This window comes from Chelon labrosus (assembly GCF_963514085.1).
Source record: "Chelon labrosus genome assembly, chromosome: 4".
NCBI classification, from domain to species: Eukaryota; Metazoa; Chordata; class Actinopteri; order Mugiliformes; family Mugilidae; genus Chelon; species Chelon labrosus.
The window spans coordinates 31,209,377-31,231,974 of record NC_140340.1 but is presented as its reverse complement, the minus strand read 5'-3'; the positions used below and the strand labels follow the sequence as shown (position 1 = coordinate 31,231,974).

At 39.1% G+C, this 22,598-nt stretch overlaps 1 protein-coding gene across 1 annotated transcript; it reads right to left on the bottom strand.

Moving 5' to 3' along the window:
- Window positions 1-4,451: 4,451 nt before the first annotated feature.
- On the bottom strand, window positions 4,452-21,585 carry klhdc8a (kelch domain containing 8A; the record flags this gene model as incomplete). The annotated part of the gene is made up of 7 exons (XM_084543796.1): window positions 20,769-21,585; window positions 20,104-20,314; window positions 15,777-15,941; window positions 15,451-15,669; window positions 6,528-6,629; window positions 6,011-6,159; window positions 4,452-4,505 (listed from the first exon to the last, which is right to left on the bottom strand). Exons 1-7 carry the CDS (start codon window positions 20,931-20,933, stop codon window positions 4,452-4,454), a joined length of 1,065 nt encoding a protein of 354 aa, XP_084399922.1. The 5' UTR covers window positions 20,934-21,585.
- Window positions 21,586-22,598: the final 1,013 nt, after the last annotated feature.

Below are 22,598 nucleotides of genomic sequence, written 5' to 3'. Positions count from 1 at the left end.
CATGCAATCAAAACTGCAAAAAGTATCTTTTGCTCAAAATGCACATGTTGGTATTAAAGTTGTCCTCTCAAATTTACATGTAAGCTTCCAAGGATCCAACCCAGTACATAACCCCTAGTAACCCCTGTATATAAAGCTGAAGAAGAGGGCACAGTTCAAATAAATTGCTCATTGCAATTGGTGGTTTCGAGACAGCAGCCATGCTAGCAGTGTAGCCTGGTAATGGTAATGCCAGCTTGGCTGTCCCCCATCCATGGTAAGTCTTTACAACAGATGGCTTGGGGGATATTTGCATTAAACTGTTTCATCCATATAAGTTTGTCTCACTTATTTTTTTCTTACTTGCATAAAATGTCTGTACACATGTATTTCTTGCTCTTCCCGACATCTCTTAAGCAACTTTGATTGGATTTGAGCGGTCAAAAATGAACTTGTTGAGTAGGTTGCCATCACCAAGAGAAATGATGGTGAACACTTAAAGGAAAACAAAAAGTTGTGACGCACTGTGAATGTCTTTTAAGCCAACTGAATGAAATGATATCAGTGACATCACTCTCACCATTGGATGAGAAGAACACCGTCTCAAGCGTGTTGCAGTTTTCTGTGTGCAGAGAAGGAAGGCTGGAGGGTATGGCAAAGAGTGAGTGGGACAACCATTCATCCTGAGCTAAGGGAAGGTTTCCAAAACCCCCCCTCTACCCCCAACCCCTGACATTCTTGTGGGCTCAAAGAAGCCCAGGGACCGAAGTGGCCCAAAACTGGCACAGACCGCCTCGGTGTTGCCAAGGGCTGCCACTCTGCCGAGGCGTTGCTGGGCCCCAGCGCTGTTTTGTCTTTGGTTCTCACCTCACTTCCTGGTTTGAAAGGAAGGAGGAGGTAGAGGATGGAGGATCATTAACCACCAGAAGCACCCCTAACACACTGTATGTCCACATGTAGCCAGACCTACATGTCTTCATTCAGTTAGTTATTTCTGTCTTCATTGACATTACGTGGTACAGTTTTCCTTTCTTTTTTTTCCAGTGCTGTCATCGGGTTCTTAACCTGAAGCAAAGATTATTTATAGCTGAAGTAGTCACACAGACCAGTTGCCAAATGTGTGGGATCATACTGTTCCATGTCTTGTCTCCATGGCTTACAGTGTAACTTTCAGATTAAAAATGTTACATATATCTGGTGACTGGATGAATGCTGTCCTATTTCGTCAGACTGTGAGGAATATTCTTCTTTCAGAAAAAAAAACCGAGACTGTATTAGTTTTCCAGTGATCCTTCCTTGTAATTGGTTACTGAAGTCGTAGGGGTGTGATTTCTTCATAAATGTTGACCTTATTCTTTTGTCATTTAAGCTCCAAAAGTAGGAGAGAGTAGTTTTAAGTAGGCCGACATTCACTGCTGCTATATAAGCCTACTATGTATAATGTGTTGCATGTAGGACAGACAGACCTGGAATAATGCTTTCTTCAGTGTGACAATTATATTTACTCGCTAATCAGATCAACTCTCCCTCACGTTACCGGGACCAGCTTGTCACATTACTCTTATTAAAGTCACGGCAAGTGGTATGGTTATGTTTTGTTCTAGGTTTATAGCAATTATTTACAGCCATTCAGAGGGCGAGATACAATATCTGTTTATCCAAAATAGTCAGATTAATTTGATTGGTTACACTGTTAACCCCAGTCCAATCGTTTATGGTGTGGATGGCTGATTAAGCAAATACATATAACTGATAGTATATATAGATACGCAGTGTAAAAACAAATCAGCTTCGGGGCCGGCAGAGCTATGTTCAGAGGTATTGGATTTTTTCATAAAACATCATGTTGCTTCTATAATGCAAAGACAATTTTACAAAGAGTTTAAGATGTGTCAAGCTGACAAGCGGACTAACTAAAGGCTGCTTAAACTGAGTAGTAGTTTAGGGATATGCACACGTCAGGTTATTGAAAAAAATGTCCAGACATGACTTATCTTTGTTTGATTTAGTTGCGTCCTAAAAAATATGCTGTGTCTCTTTTTATATCCATTGTATGTACAGTGCATGCAACTAAAGGTTGATAACTTGATATGTCTCATCTGAGTAAATGTTAATGATTTTAACGATGTGTTTCTCTGATATCTCTTAGGACACGAAAAATGACATCACATGAAACAAGAGTTCGGAATTTGTAAAAAAAAAATTGGGCTGAGAAGAGCATTTTTACAGAGACTCTCGTGTATTTTTTCATATTTGAAAATTGCATATCATTCACTTGGAAAACTGCTGCACATGGTAAAAGAAGTGTATTATAAACTATATCTTTAAATCGGACTTGGGTTTGTTACACAGTACATTCAGATTTGAATATGAAGCATACTATTTTTGCACTTTTAGTCTGCTGTTGCTTATCTTAGGTATTCATTTATGTCATTTATCACGCCTTTAAATATATAGCATATATGGTATGACATTAAATGCAGATCAATTTGGTAAAGGCTCATTTAAACCAAAACAAAACAAAATCACGCAAAATTTAATGCAGAAGCAGAAACATTAACACACAGCTGATGCTATCTGCCACTATCTTGCACATTAATTTGAACTAGAACTAGAATATATCTTTAACAGTAGATCATCAACAAATGTCTCGTTGTTTTTACTTAAATGAACAGTACTATACTAGCCTTGCAGCTACATAATTAGCTTGAGGTATAGAGCCGTTTCATTTCATTATTCTTGCAGGTCCTGCTGTTAACAAGACAAAAACCATTTCTAGCTATTTTTGCCAGTAAACTTAGCCATTTATGGCCTGGCTTTGGCCTGTGTTTAAATAAATACACAACTTTGAATTGTCTGTGAAGGTTCTTCTTAGTCATCCAGGTCATGGTATATTGTGCTGTACTTGGAGGAATCTTTCAGCTTGTTTTTGAATATAACAATCTTGATTATTCTTCCCGTCTTTCCATATCATGGTATTATTGTATTGTACTGTGTGTTTTTTTATCTTGTAATAGTGATTCTAATACTTCCTAATAATTTGCTCCCGCATTTATTTTTCTTGCAAAATGGGGTTGACGAAACGTATGGCAGATGTGTTATATTGGATTGCACTACGTACCTCAGGTGTTCCTAAAATAGTGCTTAGAGAGTACAAGGTTTAAATGCAAGGATTTTCATTTCTAATTATCTATCTACTGACTTAGACAACACATATACACTGCATATACAGTATATTAATATAATGTATATTAATTAACACTGAAATAGTATGTGTAACCACTGCCATCTTGTGGAAAACAAAGGCAATACAAACTAGAGGTTCAGTTTATTTCACTGAATATGACTTTTCATGTCCTCAATAATACATGACATGAATGGGTGAAAGAGCATGTTGTAGAATGAAACGTTGCAGATGAATTATCAGCACAACTATTTAAAAGAAAAAGTCTACAAGTTATTCATCTGTTTCATGCCAGCCTGAGCCAAAGAGAGCATCAGCTACAAGAATAGCAAACATGACACCACTCAGCAAGATATTTAGAGAGAAATCAATCTGTTGATTAGATCACAGCCTGAGAGAAATATTAAGGGATGACTATTACTGCACAGCACGTGTTGCACAAAAGAAGACATAAATCTGCATGGATAAAATGTGTACAATCAGCATGTGAGTGGGTCAAACAGAATTCATCCTTTTTCTTACAACAGCAGTCTAGTGATTATCATTCAATACACTGTAATCTGTTACATCATATTAATGAGCATTAGCACAAATGTGAACTGTTACAGCAGAGTGACAGATGTTACAGTATTCTTAATTACAACTACACATCACCACTAGAAAAAAATGTCAATGGCATAAACCCCAGTTGCTTTAGTGCAAATTCTATAACAGAACAATTGACTAACGCAACATTAAAGAGTTTTCTTTCCTAAACCCTATTAAATAATATCTAATTATTGCAGTCGTGTCAAACTAAGTTAAAAAACTTGTGTTTAATTCACTCTACATCTACAGATGCTGAGTTGTTTGCAAGCAAAGAAAATAAGACACAAAACCAAACATGAAATGCAAATGTAGGTTTTCCATATATTATCTGTCTACAGCCCTGGACATGATAGCTACAAAATAGTTCCTTCTCCCAGTATGCACTACAACGTACAATACAGAAGTATTACATACTTTAAAGTGTCGAGGAACAACTCGGTAAAAAGAAAGAGCCAGCTCCTCCGGTGGGCATACAGTACAGTATGTGTGCTAACATGTGGGTCTCAGTGTCAGGCAAGCCCAGCAGGGGGCAGTGTTCCGTCACATTACATGAGATAGCCAGACTTGCACCTATCTTTCTCATTGTTTTCAAGGCTTCCTAAGTATTGCACTACAGTCTAAATCAGGAGGGCTCTTCAGAAAGGAGAAAGTGGAGTCACTGATGTGCTGCATACATCTGGATCTAGTCAGCCACTACAGGCTACAGATATTCTTCTTCTTTGATATAGAGGATCTCGTGGGCAGAGCTGGGAACCTGAAAGAGGAAGGAATAGAGGCTTCAGACACTTACCTATGGAAATATTGATATACTGGATGTAACACTGACACATTAAAGAGATGAAAACACTTCAAACCCTGTTTTGAACCTTTGCATCATATTTTAATTACACTACAATGTAAAATAGGACTGCCACTTGGCCACATTTACCATCACGTTTATCACGTTCTGTAAATGCGCTGTAAACTTTGTAATTATAACGTTGTGCTCTTACTTTTGAGCCACTTATGGCTGAGCTGACCAGGTCTCTCGTCCACAAGATTTGATTGCACTGTTAAACCTGTGTTAACTCTGCACATGACAAATAAACCTGAATCTGAATCGTATAGGAAATAACCACCACAGCAACAGTATTTTATCACTAACCATGAATTAGGTGACTAAAGCAAAAGAACCTGGGCAAAAATGATGTTATATTAGGTGTCCTGGTTGGGATACTTTCAAAGGGATGTAAAACTTCAATCAGTTAACATGTACAAGTAATCTGAATCTAGCTTTACGTAACTAGGTAACATGCTAGATAACATGTAGGTGAACAGCAGGTTGAGCCAGAAGTTTACAAACCAGGGTAAGAGAAATTGAACTGATTAATGTCAGTCTCATGAACAGAGAACAGTGAGGCCTTCTGCTACACAATGCTACAAAGCTAACATCACCGAGCGCTCCCTCTCTATCTCATATACTCAGCCGTCTCCCTGTCACTCCCTCACTCTTACCTGGGTTTTCTTTATTTTCTGTGCAGTTGTGGTCACATGTCCTCGTCATCTCTCCTTGCCTCAGCAGCTCTCCCTCACACTCAGGCTGCTAGCTAGCGTAAAGTCCAATACCCTCCCACCGTTGATGTGGGTTTACAGAATCGTGCAAATCAAAGTCTCACAAATCACAACCCGAATGTGTTATGATCTCCAGTCATAACACATTTAAAATTACATTTGCGCGGCTCTGACGGAGAAGCTATTTATCTGTTGTTGCTGTTTACAAGAATAGAACCTAGCTCCTTAGCTGAGGCACAGCTGTTGCTGTTTTCACCTGCTGTAGAGTTCAGAAAAGCTAACATCTCATGAGTTGATGTAGGCTGGTATAAAAATAGAAAAGTAACACTAGTTGTTTTCGAACGAACGTCATACACACGACAGAGCAGAAATAAAAGAAAAACAGGTCCTCTTTAGGATCTGAAGCTATTTTAGGGGTAATAAGTCAATTCAGAAATGGGATTAATTTAAACTGAAGTGTTCCTTTTGAAAAACACAAACTGGGCTTAAAATGCTAAATGAGTGGTCTACTTTTCCAGTCTCGAATTATTCATCAACATAAGATAAATACAGTACTAAAGAAATAATGCAGAAAACACTTATATGGAAAAACTTTTACATGTATTGATCTGAATCTGCTAATAGATGTCTTGGTCCTTTGGCTGCGAAATGACTGTAATTCAGCTCTGTGCAACCTTTACACTAACTGTATATTGAGGCCTGGCGTACCTGGTTGACCCCTCCCACCACCAGGAGGCGGTCTCTGATGACGATGGAAGAGGTGGAGCATCTGGGGAAAGTCATGGGTGCCAGCCTCTCCCATTTCTTCCTCTGAGGATGAAAGGCCTCCGCTGTGTCCAGAGCTGATGGCTCATGACCTAAAGAATGTAGAAGAACATGTAAACTAGCCAGCCCCAAACATCCCCCCGCTCACACAACGTTTGTGGTGAGAAGTTGATCTGGAGTTGCTCTGCTGGGAACTGATCATGTAAAGATCTGATGGACCAATAAAAATGTTTGGGCGGGCTTTATGTGGTGATGAGCAACAACGTCGTAGTCTTTCACATCAGTTAAGTACCATGGAATTGAATCTGTTTACAACAAAGTGTCTCCGGTTGAAGGAGTATCCAACAGAATGCAGAGGCATTGGTTGAAAAACGTCCCATAATGAAATCCAATCCAGCCAGGCTATAGAAGCCAAGGTGTACCAAATATATCTAGTGAAATGTCTTTAAACAAGTGTTACCTAGCCCTCCTGCCACCACCATGCGGCCACGCAGAAAGGCAGCAGCAAAGTCGGCTCTCTTCGTTTTCATGGCCACCGTCTCCTCCGACCTCAGCCAGGCGCCTGAGGAAGAAGGATAACAAAAGATCAGCTGCAGCGAGCAAATGTGTGAGCTTGTAAAGTAATAGGAGGTGAAGTCCAGCGGCGTGGTAATCCACCTTCAGCCGGACAGGATGCCGCTGAGTTTTCAGAGTGTGACCTGCACAAACAGGTCACCCGCAAGACAGCTACAGCCAGGACATGCACAGCACAGACGCACACCTGGCAAGGACGCACAAAGGTTGTAACACACTCAGAGCACTGACAGAGAAAAATCCATGGAACAGGAAAGTCAGACTACTACTAGGATGGGGAGAATGTGGAAATGCTGTTGTTGTCAGCCTGCTTGAACATCAAGAACGAACTCAACCGAACTGGGAAATTACTGAAGATCAATTCAAATGGCTCTAAAAACAACCCAAAACCCAAGTGTTGATCAGCATGCTTTACACATCAGATTCCCTGTTTCTGATATGTGGCAGAAATGTAGGCAGCACAGTGATATAATGTGGGTGGCTTTGTTTGTGGCTATGAATAGTCTTTCACACTGTGCACTTTAAACTGATATCCCCTTAGAGCAATTGTGTTACCTCTAAATTGAACAACACGGTATTTGCTCTTAACTTAACGTATTAACTGTCATTGCATTGAATTTCTCCTTTTGTACTACACTGTAACTTCACAGATATCCTGACTAACTAGCTGCAGTGGCTAATAAAACCATGTGCGCTCCCTTAACAGCCACCAACCCATTACATCGCTGCAGTGTTACTGACAGTGTTTCCTACGAACCTCTTGATTGTGGTTGAAGGAGAAAGTGAAGCAGTCGTAAATGAGAACATAGCCGCTGAATGTTTTACTTTCCACAGCAGGTTCTGCAGAAGTTTTCTTTACATTTTCAGGCTTTGTTGTAGCCCAGTCTTGTTTATCTAAAGGAAACCCAGGCAGGCATAAATCTTGCTAAATGAAGAAAGATGACTTTATTAGGGAGCAGGGGACAACAAGAGAGAATTAGAAAGATAGAGACGGAACAAAGAGAAAAAGATAGTCTTACTCTTTATCTTTCTCATCTTATCCCCACAATCCTCTCATGCTTTCGTGTTTTTCTCCATAATTGTTTCTGCCTTTGCCTTGTTGTTATTGTCCTTTCTTTCCTCCCTCTTTCTCTTTTTGCCATTTCGCCCTTTCTATTTGATGTAGTCTCAGACGCTTTCTTACACAAGAGGAAGAGACAACAATGTTGAGACAATGAAACTGAGATACGAAGCCAGATGGTGAGTCTTCCTTTGTGTTGCAGCAATGTGTAATAAAGAGCTGTGTCTCCCTTTCCAGCCTAGTTCAGTTAAACCGAAGAAAACAGAGGAGAGATCACAGCTGGCCGTCCACTCTGGTTAGTTTTCTTCTCATCTGAAGTATTCTCTTGTATTTGTGTATATGTGTACTTGTATTTGTGTTCACTCTTGTGCACCCCAATGTAATGTAGTGAAGTGTAAACCTCCAATTAGAAAATACTGTGGCTAAATTTAAACTAAAGACCATCTGGTGCTTGGTCACCCCTTTGATCCAGACTCCAATATTTCACCGTTTGGATTGCCATTGCATTTGAATTTGGTACAGACATTCTATCTCCCTTTAAGCTGGGCTTAGACTACAGGAGTATTAAAATCTTACCCGATTTGAAAATCAGGTTGCGTCACGCTGTTAAGGTGAAACTTCACAGATATTCTTCTTTAATCTTTCTAATCACTCAGGTTTGCAGCCCCTCAGGATGTCATGAGGGGATAAGTACAGAACACTGCTGGTTCACATGTGTGAAATTGAACTCTTTTTTTCTCTTTTCATGACCAGCCGTATATGATCTCTGCTGCCCCAGTATCGGCAGATCCAGCACATTTGCATTTAAAGCTCAGGCACTGAAACAGACCCGGGGTTATCCAGGCGTGGCAGAATCAAGAGTCTATACAGTATTTTGAGCTGGGATTTGACATGTGAGACTCGTTAAAATAAGGTACTGTATATATGAGACCTTTAAATGTAGTAAAACAGTTTTAGATGTAAGCTTGGGTAGTTTGAAATTGCAATGAATTCAGAAACCCAAGTTCAAGATGCTTAAAGCTAGATTCTTGCACTCTGTGCCTCCCAAGTGAGACTGGTCATGAGTCACACTTATTTCTTGTCAGCTGAGGCTGGTGAATAAGACTCAATACCAGAGACAAATCAGAATGGCTACCCCGAAACAAACCTAATAACAGAGTGCTCTTCTAATCTTCCTAAAATAATTTGAATTTTATTTTTTTGCGGTTGTGAAATTTGTCATTCATAACGGCATGGCAGATGTTTATTAGCATGTTCGACTTCCATGAGCTTCAGGGGTACTTTGTGTTTAGTGTTTAAATGTTTTCTAACGTAAGATACATGACACAGTTCAAGCACCAGCATGAGTCTCTTAGCATACTGTTACTGCATACTGCATTTAGCTCGAACCACCACCACCACCGCACTAGGTCTTCAGTTGTCCTCAATACACTGCTAATAAGCTGTGTAAGAGTAAAAAAGTGTAAAATAAATAAGAAAAAAAGGATCACAAGTATGGATATATTACCTGAAATAAACACAATTATCGGCCAGTGAAACAGGGACATATGACTTGCCAAGATCTGTGGGTTCTTTTACGTAGCCTCAAAGAACCCACAGATATCTCAAAACTAGCCTTTTTAGACTAAAAACAAGTACATTTGTATTAATAGAAAGGAAATACTGTATTTTGAATTATCACCTTATAACGTAGGAAAATCATTTATGATTTTATGTTAGGCAACATAAAAAAACATTTAAACATTTAAATCAAGTACATTTGTCTTGACACAAAGGAAAGATTTAAGAATGATTTTCTTAATATGCAAAATATACTAAGAAAATCTTATTGTAGTTATAATAGCTTATTAGGATAATTAGTAAACAAAACTCTTAAAGCGAGTCAAAAGCTCTAACCCAAAAACTGCAGAGTGGGAAGAACTATCTTGGAAGACAAAAAACAAGCAAATTTTGGCATTATTTAAGATATTTCACCTTAGTTAGATTTGAAGTGTAAAGACACCAGAAAATTAGAATATCTTTTGTCGCTGCAGTGGGTCATCTGATAATCGTTGGACTTTGATACAAAAACATCCTGTGCATCCATCCACAAAGAATGCTAAAGGTTTGAGCTATTATTAAACAGTGCTTACGGAGTTATGAGCTGGATTTTTGTCTTTAAATTACAGCTGTGTCAACACATCACACTTACGCTTCCATCCTCTAAGACTGAGATGCAAATGCAGGCCTCGTTCCCATTTGCTTTGTGTAGATTACACAAGTGTTCACTGCAAGTTTTTCTTTGTAGAATGTAAGGAAAACACCAGCATGCATTATTTCACTCTGGTGGGAGACAACAGAGGAGAATAAAGAGCCAGAGACAAAGAGAAAATACAGAGAGAGGGAATACAGAGAGGGAGAGAGGGAGACAATAGAAGGAAAGAGATGAGGCGATTCTCTGAAGACTGGGTTTTGTAGCGTCTGTGGTGGTAATTTCAGCCGCAGCTCTCATCTGTAATTGTCCCTCATGATTAAAACTAGAAAAGGATGGTGAATGGTTTTCGCTCTTTGATGAATCATGTCAGTCACGTGTGAAATCTCAGACACCACTGATCACAGAGATCACCCCTCTGGACAGAATGCATGATGTTATGGCATTTTTAGTAATTACATACTGACCCGAGAAGGCACAGGGCTTTTGCGCCGTTCTCATTTCTGCTTCATTCTATCAACTTTGTTATGTTTTATTTCTTTTTGACTATCTCAAGCAGGACATGAATCAAATATACAATACGAGAGTTTATTTGTTGGCCTCATGGGGACAGCACCGTTTGTGGTTGTTGCTGAGTTGTGAGTGTTGCTTTGTCAGATGCAGCAGCAGCAGAGGGATGAATTATTGTAGCTGAGGACTTGTTACAGAACAGCAACTGAATTAGAATGATTTTTCCGTGACTGCGTGGTTTCTCTCAGGGTGTACCCCGCCTATCGCCCAATGACTGCTGGGATAGGCTCCAGCCCCCCAACGACCCTCCATAGGACAAGCGGTTACAGAAGATGAATGAATGAATGAATGAATGAATGAATGAATGAATGTCACAGACAGAATGTTCTGGTTTGTGTTAAATAATGAAGTTAATGCTAAAACAGATTGTACACCATCAAGGTGAATTGGTTTAGTCGTGATTCTTGACTGATGGGTAATGTAGTGATTCTCCACTGACACATTACCACAATGGAGAAGAAAAGCCATGAGGTACCCAGTTTAGATAAAGTGTAGGAAAAACATGCAATATACTCTTACATAAAGCGAAAGTTTCTGTTGTCTGTCAAGCTAGCAGCAAAAACTGGATGATTTATAATGATAAACTGTAACTATACCTGTTTTATACATGATCAATTTTTATGACACCACCATGGATGTTTTCTATTCTGTTGATGAGAACCTGAATTCATCCGGCTAGCTTATAAGATCTGAACATTGAACATTTTGGTTATCTAGTGCCTTGTATCATCCATTAACCCAGGAGGTTCAATTGTTCCTATTGTAAATACTGAAATTCTATAGTTATAAACTATTATAAACTTGTGCCTAGACCAAGACAAATTCCACCTCATGCAAACACAAGCTCTTGTATGTATAAACATACATGGAAATAGATCTGTCTTTGCTTCGTAAAGTTTGAGAAATTATGCATAGTGACATGTCTATATGATTGTGTCAAAATGCACGTGTGTTTCAGACTATTTTTAAATTTAGATCTGTATTGCCGTTTAATTGGTGGGAGTCGGCATGACAGAAGTTTGCCTTTATTGTCATTGTACAGTCAGCTACACTACAGAATTGTGCACTTAGGTCACACATAGCAGATTGTGACAAGTAATCAATACGAGGTAATAAATTAAATGTATTCAATATGTTGGATACTGCAGGTGATATTGCACATATTTTTAAAATTGCACATGTTGATTAGAAATTGGGATCAGTCAGTTGCTCACATGGTGGCTTGCGGTCGTAACAGCTCATGGATAAAACTATTTTGTTGGCTGATGTGAGGACTATAAATTACTTTTTATGCAATGGAAATAACTGTAGATGGATATACCCCTTTGTAAATGATCAACATTGACTTAAAACTAAAAGTTGCATTTATACAGTCAATGATACAATGATTTCGCTGCATCTGAAGAAAGGTGAAGACATTAGTTTGATTTGAGACATTAAAAACTGTCATTATTGTGTGACAGAGCACTCGAGCCAGAAATTACTCATGATGTTTTAATTTTACAATTTAGTGTGTTGTTATTTTTTTTTTTTTTATCTTTCCACTACTCGTTTAAGTACACCACTATTTATCATACAGCATAAGGTCACTGTCAAATATATAAACAGCTGTGGTGAAACAGCTTGTGTTTCACCACTCAAATTCAGACCATGATTTCTCAGGTCAAATTTCAAGATATGTTCCTGAGTTCCTAAAATAGTTTCTGGATCCCTTGAAAAGTTGCTGTGGTGGAAATGGGCAAACGCTGCGCAGTTTCGTTCATCCCGGTTTTGAGATATCTGTCTGAGTTTTCTGCCTCCTCTACAACTTGAGTAGAATTGTTTTGTGTTGTTCACACCATGGAAAGAATAAAATCTTGGATTTAAAAAAAAAAAACTCATAAACATCTGTGTGGCAATATATACGAGTACAGGAAATGGAGGAAATATTTCTTTAGCAAAGCCCAAATGTGCCATTCTCTGGTCATTTTCTTTTCACAACTCTGTTCTTTGTGTTTTCTGTGCACTTGTTGCATCTTGCCTACAATCCAACATTCGCTAACAGGCGTGCATCTTAATACTGGCGATATGGAATGGAACAGTAATAGAATATGACTGTGTGACAGCAGATTGCATGACTGTGTGTTTGTGTGGATGGATATTGCAGATGGATAATAAAGCAATCTGTTTCTGGATCTTGTAATTTAAAGCGCTCCTCATCCCCACCCCTCCCTCAGCAGCTCATCTCCCATCTCATCTCCACCAAAATTAGATTGGAGAAAGGAGCATGACTGGCTTCCCCCACATGTGTGAGTATGTGTGCTTGCGAGTGCTGGAAGGCGTTTTCTTTCCGTCTCTCTTCCTCTATCTCTCACACACAAGGCAAACTTTCTCTGCATTATCATACATTAATATTATCAACCCCGTGTTCTGCTTTATTTGGCTTTCATTCGGCCGATCCCGAAATGTGACCACATATCCAGCTGTCTAAAATGACTTATTGATTTTTTGCTGTCCCATTTCTCCTTCCTGTCCCTCCTCAATTTGTTCACCTGTTACTCTGGGGAGTCTTTGCTGGATAGAAGGATAAATCATCTTGCTGCATTGTGGGACACAGAATGTGCACAGAATTAAGAGAGGAGAGAAGCTCTTTGAGGAAAAAGAACCTCTTCACGGCAGGGCTGGTGTTAAAGACTGTTTTATATGAAAGCACAGTCAAAATGAAGATGGATGCAGTCAGTGATAAAGAAGAATACAAAATAACAAAAAACGAAATCATGGTTTTCATTTCTCCCTCACAGACTTGCTAGATCCGTATTTCCTAAATGTAAAAGTATTGCAGAAGTAACGTGATTTGAAAAGATCAAGATCAATCTTGATATATTTATGTTAAGCTCAGTGTGGTTCAGCTAAGTCAGGAGGTTTAGCTTAGCAGCAAAAGGCTTAAAGCACAGAAAAACACTTAAAGCGAATTAATCTTTGAGTCGCTACTTCAACCATTGAGTACATATGATTCACGATGCCAAATGTCAACAATCAACATGGCTGACCATGAGAAACTTACAAAGCTCATAAAATTTACTTTTCCAACATCGACAGAGCTAAGATGGCCAACACCACCACACTCAGGTTCATGGAGGTTATGTCCCTATTTGTATACTGTTTAATTCATCAACAACATGGAGGGCAACAACAACGCACATGAGAGACTGTCACACAAAATACTCTGCATCAGTTAAGTGAGAATTTTAGACACTATGTACGATATCGTTTAAGAAAACTTTAGATTTAGTTTATGAGACATTGTCCTCATTTGCAGCTGTGCTTTTCAACTCCTGTATTGCGCATAGACTGTATAAAAATATGGATGACTTCCTTGCATTGCCAAACTGATGCTAGTTTCCCCGGGATGCAGTGGACGCCATCTTGCGAGTTTGGAGCCATAGTCTGCACGGTATGGTACCACGCAGAGCTGCGTTATTGATGACTCGCCCACACGTCCGCCAGACTCACTTGCATTTTCGTTTAATTAATACTGTGCTCTGCTCTACCAGTTACAAAGAAGTGTTGGATTATACACTGCGTTTATTATTAGTTTTTTTCCCCTACTCTTACAGTCCTATGGAACCACTTCACGGAGTGGCTGGCATGGCAACTGGTAGTTGTCACTAACTAAAATGAAACTTATCAGAAAAATGGACTTGAGTGTCCATCAGGATTATATTAAGCATTATATTATATTACATACAATGACAGAAACTGTCCTTGAAAACTAATTATTTGCAGTGTACTTTAGTGTTTTAGTTTGGTCCAAATGGAGCAACATGGAGGAGCTTATGACCTAATACTGCAGCCAGTCACCAGGGGGAGCTCTACTTGCATTGGCTTCACTTTAGAGGAGCTATTCCACCATCTTTATTTACAGTCTATGGTATAGTGTGTAGGGTTCACCCTTTAATGTTGAGTATCTTACTTGTTTAGCTCATGCTCCTTTAACAGGGACTAAGGAGGAGGAAGTACTTCTTAGCAAACACCACCTCAGCCCTCAATCTACACAAGTTGGTTGTTTCAACTTATGATTACCCACTGTAAACCTGATGCAATATGTAAATATTTTTTGTACATAACATATTTGTCTGCCTTATTCTATTTTTTTTTGTATCTTTTTTGCATCTTGCACTGTTGTTTCCTGCCGCTGTAACACCCTAATTTCCCCACGGGGATGAATAAAGCCTTATCTTATCTTATCTTAAAGTTAAAATCACTGTGTGCAGCCTTCACAGTCTTTTTATCACAGTGAGGCTGACAGGTTTCTACAAAGGCCAAACCATAACCTGTGCTCACTGAGTGCTGCTGGCAACGTGCATTACAGAAGTGCTGGGTGGACTTTCTATGAATTATTGCTTGTTGTGAAATATTTCCCCCTAATATTACAAATTGTCATTTTTACAATATGACAAGACATACAAGAGAAGAAGAACCTTTTTGTTTAATTGGCTGTGCCTACATAGTTATAGTGGAGTGGTGGCAGCAAATGAATTTTCAGCCGTATGAGAAAGGAAACTTTAATGAGTCAATAAATCCACACATTTAGAAGTTTGGATAGAGAGCTGAAAGTAAAGCAATATTATGTATATATGCGTTTAAAGTCCTCCCAGTGTCTGCGCCCATCTTGACAATTTGTCTTCATTCCAGCTCCTAATTGAAGTCACATACTGCTTAAAATGAGTAAAATATTCAAGCTCAACGTGACATTTTTCGGTATCTGCAGTTCCAACGAGATTGTTTTCAGTGTGATTATTGGTGACATATTTGGCATCTTCTGAAAGTTAGAATTTAAATTTAAGTTTAGAGATTTTTTCACAAAGCTTTGACACAAGGTGTCCTGTGTGTGCATGTGTATGAGAGGAGACACCAGAGGAGCCCCTGGGTGATGTGACCTATTATATATGCAGGTAAAGATGAATAAAATAAACAAGGAGAAAGCAACACAGGGTTCTGTTGCTGTACCTTGGTTGGTGTCAAAAATGTTGACGTTCTTGGTGAACTTGGAGCTCTGGTGTCCTCCACCCTGCCTCAGTCCTCCTAGCAGACATAGCCTCCCCGCTGGATCCCATATCACACCCCCATATGAACGTTTACACGGCATAATGGGTAGTGTAGTCCAAGAGCGTGTCTCTGTGTCATACACCTCGAAGGCTTTCACCGGACGTTTACACTGACGGCCACCTTTAAGTAAAAATATCACAATCTATTATTATAATGTTACCTAAAAAATAGTGAAAAATGTACAGGCTGGTTGTACAATGAGTACAATCAGCCTGATCTGTGAGTACCTGCCACATAGAGTTTGCTGCCCAGCAGATGGGTGTTGGCATCGTAGCGTGGCGTCGGCATGGGAGGAAGTAGTGCCCACACGTCCTTTCGAAGGTCGTACTGCTGCAGGATGTTACGAGGGAGCAGGTCAGCACCCATCCCACCTAAAGCCAGAGCCCGACCATCTACACACAGACACAGACAGAATTTTCAGGCATGTTATAATAGCTGATTCGAAAAGCGAGGCCACCATTTATGTCAGTCCAGCTGATCCCACTTTTAGTTTATGAAGCGCTAAAAAATCTGCTGGGTGAGAAGTTCTTGACAGACACAGGAAGGACAGGGAGTTCAGCAGCAGAATAACAATGCTACAGTCCATGTCTGGCACTTTGGCATGACACCTCTAGCATAAGAATGGAAGTGTTGAAACAAGAGAAAATGCAGCATTACGCATAAGAATGATGGAGGAGAAGAGCTGCAGGGAAACAGTGCACAATTTCGTTATGTTTTTTATTTCATTGTTTAAGTGTTTCAATAAAAATCCACTTACTTCAAATTCTAAATTCAATGCCCATGTATTACTACCATAAACAACAAAGGGGGAAAAAGTTTCCAAAATACTTTATATTCATTCGGAGGAAAATAATAGCTCATTACCTGCAGTTCATTATCTAATATCTGGAAATAATGATCCTACAAATGTCAATAAAATAGCATTGCTTAGTCAATTCACTGACTGACTATCCATTCTAAAATGCCATATTTGTTTTAATTTGGCTCTATTGATCATTTTGTCAGCCTATTTGTCTCTTTTTCGGCTGCTGAGGATGGGTTTAAAAATGAAACCGCGAGTAAAGGGCCAAGGATCGAAGACTGGTCAGGGAGATGGAGAGAGCAGCACGATGAAGCCTTTATACAACCAATAAGTCTGTGTATGCAGCATCTATCTATGTTCCAGCAGACACTGACAGATGCTCCGCTGAACTCAAACTCATCTGAGGCACAGAAGTAGCTCTCTGAAAAGACAGTTTATACTGACTGCAAAATGAGGATAAATCAGAGCCCAAAAATTGCTCCATTGATATCAGACAGGAAAACGTACCAGACTTTATGGAACAAAGTGTTTATCTGAAGTTCACAGTGGAGTGCAGTCCTCTGATTACCTTGTTATAGTTGTGTATAAAGTGAGGAGAACAATTTAAACTAAAGTTGTCAATGTTTAGGGGAATACCTTTCAATGGTGTTTTTTTTTTTCTTCCCTAAGTGATTATACGCTCGTGTTCTGTTATTATAATATCAGCCCAAACCGTAATTTGGGAAGTCAGTACCCTGATTTGCACTGATATGCTTTGCAGCATCAAAACTGCCAAAAATTCCGAAAGAAGAAAGCAAGCAGAAAAAAAAACAAGCAGAAATGGACAAACAGATCTTTATTGGATAAGTTATTTAGATTTACGGTCATTGTGAACTGAGGTATGAACTAAGCAGGGAGCTTTCTGAGCAGCTTTTTAACAGTATTACAAACTTGTTAAAATATCCCTTCCAGGTACAAAAAAAGTCAGATAAATTTGTGTCAATGAAAGTTAACCATGAAATTTGCATTTGTGCAAATTTGTTTTCTTGGGGCATTTTAAAGTTTAGACTCCACAACTGGCACACTTACATATTTTACATACTTCCAAAAGTATAAGTAATGCACTCCAATTTATTTAATCAGTTCAACCATGTAACATGTCTGGAATTGATTCCTGATTGATTCAATTTCAAATGAGCTTAAAGGGCATGTTTCACATGCGTCTTTAAGATGCACAAACAAAACAAATCCATCAGAGGGTAGCAGGATAATTAGTATCAAATACGTTTGAGCAGGATCTTTTCCATTATAAAGAAAAAAAACCTTCACAACTGCAAGTGAAGAACATGTCACAGGAGGTAGACATTTCATCATTTAAGAGAAGACTTCACCAACAGAAGATGCAAAAAACTATGTAAAAGCCTCAACAATAAAAAGACCTGATTAGACTTTGCCACATTTTAACACCAGTTATTGAACAGTAATCCTTGGTCTTATTCATCTAAGATCAACCTGTACCAGAATGAGGAGGAGGGAAAAGTATTAAGAATCCAGGGAATGGCTCATGATCTGAAGCATGCATCATCATTTAAATAATCTGTACGACTGTCAATTGAAGAACAAAACTAAAAACATCTTAAATATAAAATTACATACATTTATATAATAAACAAACAAAACCTACGAAGAAAAATGTGTTTTAAATGTTGGTAGCAGCCACCTTTTCTGTGACAACAACTGTAACTTCAAACATGTGCTTACTGTGTAGGCCAAGCTACTGTATATAATATAAGTCTGCATCACATTGTTGATCTTGTCTTTCTGAGAATGATGGTCCCATTATAGTGCATCCAGAAAGTATTCACACCGTTTCACTTTTTCCACATTTTGTTATGTTACAGCCTTATTCCAAAATGGATTAATTTTTTTCCTTAAAATTCTGCACACAACACCCCATAACAACAACATGAAAAAAAGTTTTTATGAGATTTATTATTTGCAAATTTATCAAAAATAAAAAACGAAGAAATCACATGTACATAAGTATTCACAGCCTTTGCTCAATGCTTTGTTGATGCACCTTTGACAGCAGTTACAGCCTCAAGTCTTTTTGAATGTGATGCCATAAGCTTGGCACACTTGAATGCTGTGAATGTAATAAATTTGCAAAATTCTCAAAGAGAATTTTTTTTTCATGTTGTCATTATGGGGTGTTGTGTTTAGAATTTTGGGGAATTTTTTTTTAATTCATTTTGGGATAAGGCTGTAACGTAACAAAATGTGGAAAAAGTGAAGCGCTGTGAATACTTTCTGGATGCACTGTAAGCACAAACCAGATGGGATGGAGTGTCACTGTAGAAAGTTGTGATAGCCACGCTGGTTAAGTGGTGTCTTCAATTCTGAATTAATTGTCAACACTGTCACCTGCAAAGATCCCCACAGCTCCTCCTCCTCCATGATTCATGATAGGAACCATACATCCAGGTACCATTTGTTCACCTTCTCTGCATCTCACAAAGACACAGTCGGCTGGAACTCAAGATCTCAACTTCGGACTCATTACACCAGGAGTGTCAAACTCATTTTGGTTCAGGGGCCACACACAGCACAATTCGATCAGGCCATTTAATGAACTAACTATGATCTATCAAAACACTTTATATGGGGGAAATATTTCAAGTTCACCCTTAGTGGACAAATTAGACATAGATGCCAATTTTACTGAAACGTTGCCATTGATGTCATCTATGTAAATTTTTCACTTTGCAAATTCATTCTGCGACTGGACCTTCTGGCAGGCCTATTTTGACCGGTGGGCAGTATGTTTGACACCCCTGCACTAGACCAAAGTCTTAATATTGCTTAAGCATAATATTAACTAGCAATAGTGCAATCTTTTGTTTCCTGATGCAGAGCACCAGAAGACAAATATTTCAATCAACAGCTCAGGAATTTAAGTAACTTACAAACCTGCATTGTAATTTGGTCCAGTACATACCAGCTGTGTAGGAACTGGACCCCTATCATCAACTGGTTGCTACTTCCTGGCACACCTCCCATGCAGGTTTAATCAGTGCAATCTAATAGACTTATACACTTTGACACAACAGTTAGCTACAGGAAACTACCTTTTGAATCAAACAGTTTGCACGCTGAATTTGCTGGTATGGCTTGACATTGGACAGCTCTAGACATGACAGTACACAATGTCAAAGCAAAAAAGTGGTGTAATCTGGAAGCCTGATTCTAATTTTATGGATTTAGAGGAGTGATAAGTTTAAGATTGTACTTACTTTGTTCATGTGAAATCGATTTTCTTAATTATTTTTTCAATTATTTAAATTGTACTATAGTAAATTATCTCATTGTTTAAAGGTATCAAACCATTTTATTTAACTGGTTTCAAAAAGGATGAAAATGTTTGTACAAATATGCTAAAAAGCCAGCAACTTCCACTGAATGCACATCTTGTTTTCACATGAACATATATGTGAAAAAATATAATAGCAAAATTGTAGAAAAAAATGAAAACTGTTCTTTCATTTAGTGATGAATAATACTATTAGTTTAGTAATACACTGCCTTGCTGTTCGTTAAATATATATGGTATAATCAGTAACAAATTACATATAATGAAATTCAGCCCACACAACTAATTTTCAGAGGTCTGTTTTTCATTACAGTATTAGTGTGCAAAGACAACTGATAAATCCTGAGGTACTTTTTTTTACAGCACTGACAAATGTTGATTGTCACTATATGATAATCCGTACCTTTTACAGTGATTGACACACCCATCAGTGCTTCCCGCAGAGCGCTCCTCTTCCTCCACCTCCCTTCATCTGTGTTGTACATCTCCACCACCTTTAGAGGGCTCTGGTCCTCTCCCACTCCTCCCACCACCAGGATCTGCTTCCCAAGCACTGCCACGGCTGCACCAGCACGAGGGGTGGGCATGGGGGCCAGGCTTATCCACCGGTCGCCCTGTGAACGGGTAGTAGAAGGTTGAGTTGTCAGAATATCACACAGGTCAGAGTCTGCAGCTCATCTGTGACATACAATTCATAGCATACAGGACAAAAAGGATGTTTTATTAAGGTTAAACATATTCTTATTTGGTGTAGCTCTTCAGTGCTTTTGGTTCACAGCTGGTGTATTATTCATTTAAATAAGTTCGCTTTCAGGTTAAATTTCTACTCTTATTTATTTTATTTAGTTTGCACAGCCAGGTAACATTTCGCTGTTGATATGCACAGGATTTTATGTTTGATTTTCTAGATTGATTTACCCTTTCAGAGCATTAAATGCATTATTGATCACATGAATACACTATAACAATGTATTTCGTCAAATTAGCACTTTGCTGGTACTGTCTATTGCGACTCACAACAAACAATGAAGCACCTGCTCCAGTATCCAGTTGCAATTTATTTCATACCTCAGGAGAGTAGAGTTCAAGGGTTGGGCAAGGCCTCCCAGCAGCATCGCAGCCACCCAGCATGTACATCTGGCCCCCCACCTCACACAGAGTGTGGTAGACGCGGCCGGTGGGCAAACGGGCCAGGCTCTGCCAGTGAAACTCGTGGACGCTAGGCACAGCCATGGCCTAAGTACCTCAGGGTAGAGTCACCAAGGCTGGGAAGGGGAATAGGGAGGAAGGGGAGCACAGCAAGGGGAGATTCAGGTGTGGATCGATCAGGGGACGCTGAGAAGCGAGCTGGTAGAGTAGAATCAGGGCCCCAGAGTGAGGAGAAGGTGGTGTTGGTAAGCAGTGGAAGTGTCAGGTCAGCTAAAGGCCAGGCTGAAGCCTCCTCTCCTCTGTATGGTTAGCCACTTCACGCTGAGCCCTGAAGACGATACAGTATGATGTGAGAATGAATTTACACAGCCAAGCGCAGCATGAGAATGTGATTCCATTTCGGCGTGCAGTGTGTGCATTTTCTGCTGAGTTACAAGAATGGGCAGTTTAAGCAGCCTACAAGATTAGGATTATTTGGAGTGCATCACTGGAAGCATCTCATCACATATCACTATGGTAATTTTGTACTTATGTAAATTTCAGGTACTTCAACAGTCCTTTTCCATTTCAAGATACATTCTCTTTATAGTTTACTACATTGCAAGTGGTGATATGGTATGTTCTACAGCATATGGAGCAGTGTATAATATTATTATATTATCTTTTATTGAGCAGTGCATATAGCATGCCACCAATGCCACATCACAAACCACAGCATCTACAGCCTCAGCTAGTCTCTAATGCTGGCCCTTCTTATACAAGTACACACAATTCAAAATGAGAATATGTACAAAATTGAACAGAACACTAACAACACAAATTATCAAGCACCAGATCATTTATGCCAGCAGGCATTTAAAAGCAGTTTTGACCAAATGATTGTATTATTGGTTATTATAGGTTCGATGTCTAAACAATGGTTGAGAGACAGGGATTTAGGGAACTATCTTGCTATGTGATTTTGCTATGTGGCAAAACATATTCAAGAAACTCAAGTCCAGTTGCCTTTCTTTAAAATGTTTGGATATATCATGACCTGGATGACTGAGAACCATCGCAGACAAAGCCCCATGGGTACGACTGACATAACCATGTAAAAAAGTATTGGAGAAAACAAGAATCTCTGTTATTATCCTTATTGATGAACAATATGAATAAACATCACAAAGAATCTTAAATTTCCACCCAAGGAGATACAAGAATTCTTTGATATGTCAGCTAGTTTATTTGTTTGCCCAGAGTCATAAGCAGGTCTAGCAGTTTCATGTGTATTTGATTTTCTCACACAGAGGATACTACTTGTGTCGTGCACATACTGAACTGTCTGTCCATGACACAAATTATCCTGCTTACAAAATACCTTTGCAGCATAGTGATCACTAACTACAAGTACAAGTACATATGACTGTGAATTAGGGATGTGACGTTAGCAAACAAACCGAATCTAATGAGCAGCTCTTTAAAACGAACTACGGGAACTGAGTTGCAGTTGCGAGCCGTTCTTTTTCTTTTTTGCTGAGTTTCACACACTGTTGCAAACAGAAGCTCCTCCTTTGCTTTGAGACAGTGTTGACGGAGCTGGTGACGGAGCCAGTGCAGTGATCAGTGATGTGCGGTGAGGTTTGTGGCTGGTGAGGCACAGATTTACAATTATGAACCCAATGGAATAGCTTAAATTCACCATTCAATTGGCTGCTTCCACACTAACTGTTTCTGTTTCATATCTCAAATGAGCGTTCTTTACACACA